At 48.9% G+C, this 1,082-nt stretch overlaps 1 protein-coding gene across 1 annotated transcript in view; it reads left to right on the forward strand.

Annotated features, from left to right (window-relative positions):
* zgc:101858 (uncharacterized protein LOC449555 homolog) overlaps positions 1 to 1,082 on the forward strand; it is a 14,297-nt gene that overhangs the window by 654 nt on the left and 12,561 nt on the right. Inside the window, exons 2-3 of the mRNA XM_043719684.1 lie at positions 5 to 15; positions 820 to 998. Coding sequence (XP_043575619.1) covers positions 5 to 15; positions 820 to 998 — 190 coding nt within the window. The remainder of the gene's footprint in view (positions 1 to 4; positions 16 to 819; positions 999 to 1,082) is intronic.

The following is a 1,082-nucleotide window of genomic DNA, read 5'->3' on the forward strand; positions in this document are numbered from 1 at the left end:
GGAGGAGAGTGCCTGGTGAGTAAACAGTCATGGAAATCTGACATTTCCAGGTGTACTGCACCACCGTGAGGTGGGTGGGGGGAGGAAATGGCTTGGCATTGTTGCAGCCATCCTCATGATTCACCCTGGATCTTAGTGGTTCACATCTTTTATACCCCAAAATATCCAGCAATTGATTTCTTCCCCTTCTCAACTGTATTTGTTTTAACCCTGTGCCACAGTGAGTTTAGACAATAGGTGCAGAAGTAGGCCATTCGGCCCTTCGAGCCAGCACCACCATTCATTATGATCATGGCTGATCATCCACAGTTAGTATCCTGTTCCTGCCTTATCTCCATAACGCTGGGTCTCACAGCACCAAGGTTCCAGGTTCGATTCGAGCCTCGGGTGACTGTCTGTGTGGAGTTTGCACATTCTCCCCGTGTCTACATGGGTTTCCTCTGGGCGCTCTGGTTTCCTCCCACTAATCCAAATGATGTGCAGGTCAGGTGAATTGGCCGTGCTCAATTGTCCATAGTGTTAGGTGCATTAGTCAGAGGGAAACCGGTCTGGGTGGGTTACTCTTTGGCGGGTCGGTGTGGACTTGTTGGGCTGAAGGGCCTGTTTCCACACTGTAGGGAACCTAATCTAATCAAACCCTTGATTCCACTATGACTAAGAGCACTGTCCATCTCTTTCTTGAAAGTTTCCAAAGACTTGGCCTCCACTGCCTTCTGGGCCAGAGCATTCCAGAGATTACCACCAAGCTACAGCGAGAATTGAGAAATCTCTAGGTGTGTTTCGCTGTAAACTCAGTGTTTCCCTTTGTTTCCCCTTCAGCCTCTGCTGCTTCCCGGTGACCTGACCGATGAGGTGACTGTGGAGAAGGTGGTTGAAGAAACGCTGAATCACTATGGACGGTTGGATGTACTTGTAAACAGTGCAGGAATACTGCACATGGGGACTATTGAAACCACAAGCATGGAACACTTTGACCAAGTTATGAATGTTAATGTCAGGTATAGCCAGCTCTTGGGCTATTTTCACTGGATCACTCCTGAGAAACAGCTCCTCTCCCCCTGTCATTACCTCCCCGTATTCAC

The sequence above is a fragment of the Chiloscyllium plagiosum genome, chromosome 30 (genome assembly GCF_004010195.1).
Source record: "Chiloscyllium plagiosum isolate BGI_BamShark_2017 chromosome 30, ASM401019v2, whole genome shotgun sequence".
Classification (NCBI taxonomy): Eukaryota; Metazoa; Chordata; class Chondrichthyes; order Orectolobiformes; family Hemiscylliidae; genus Chiloscyllium; species Chiloscyllium plagiosum.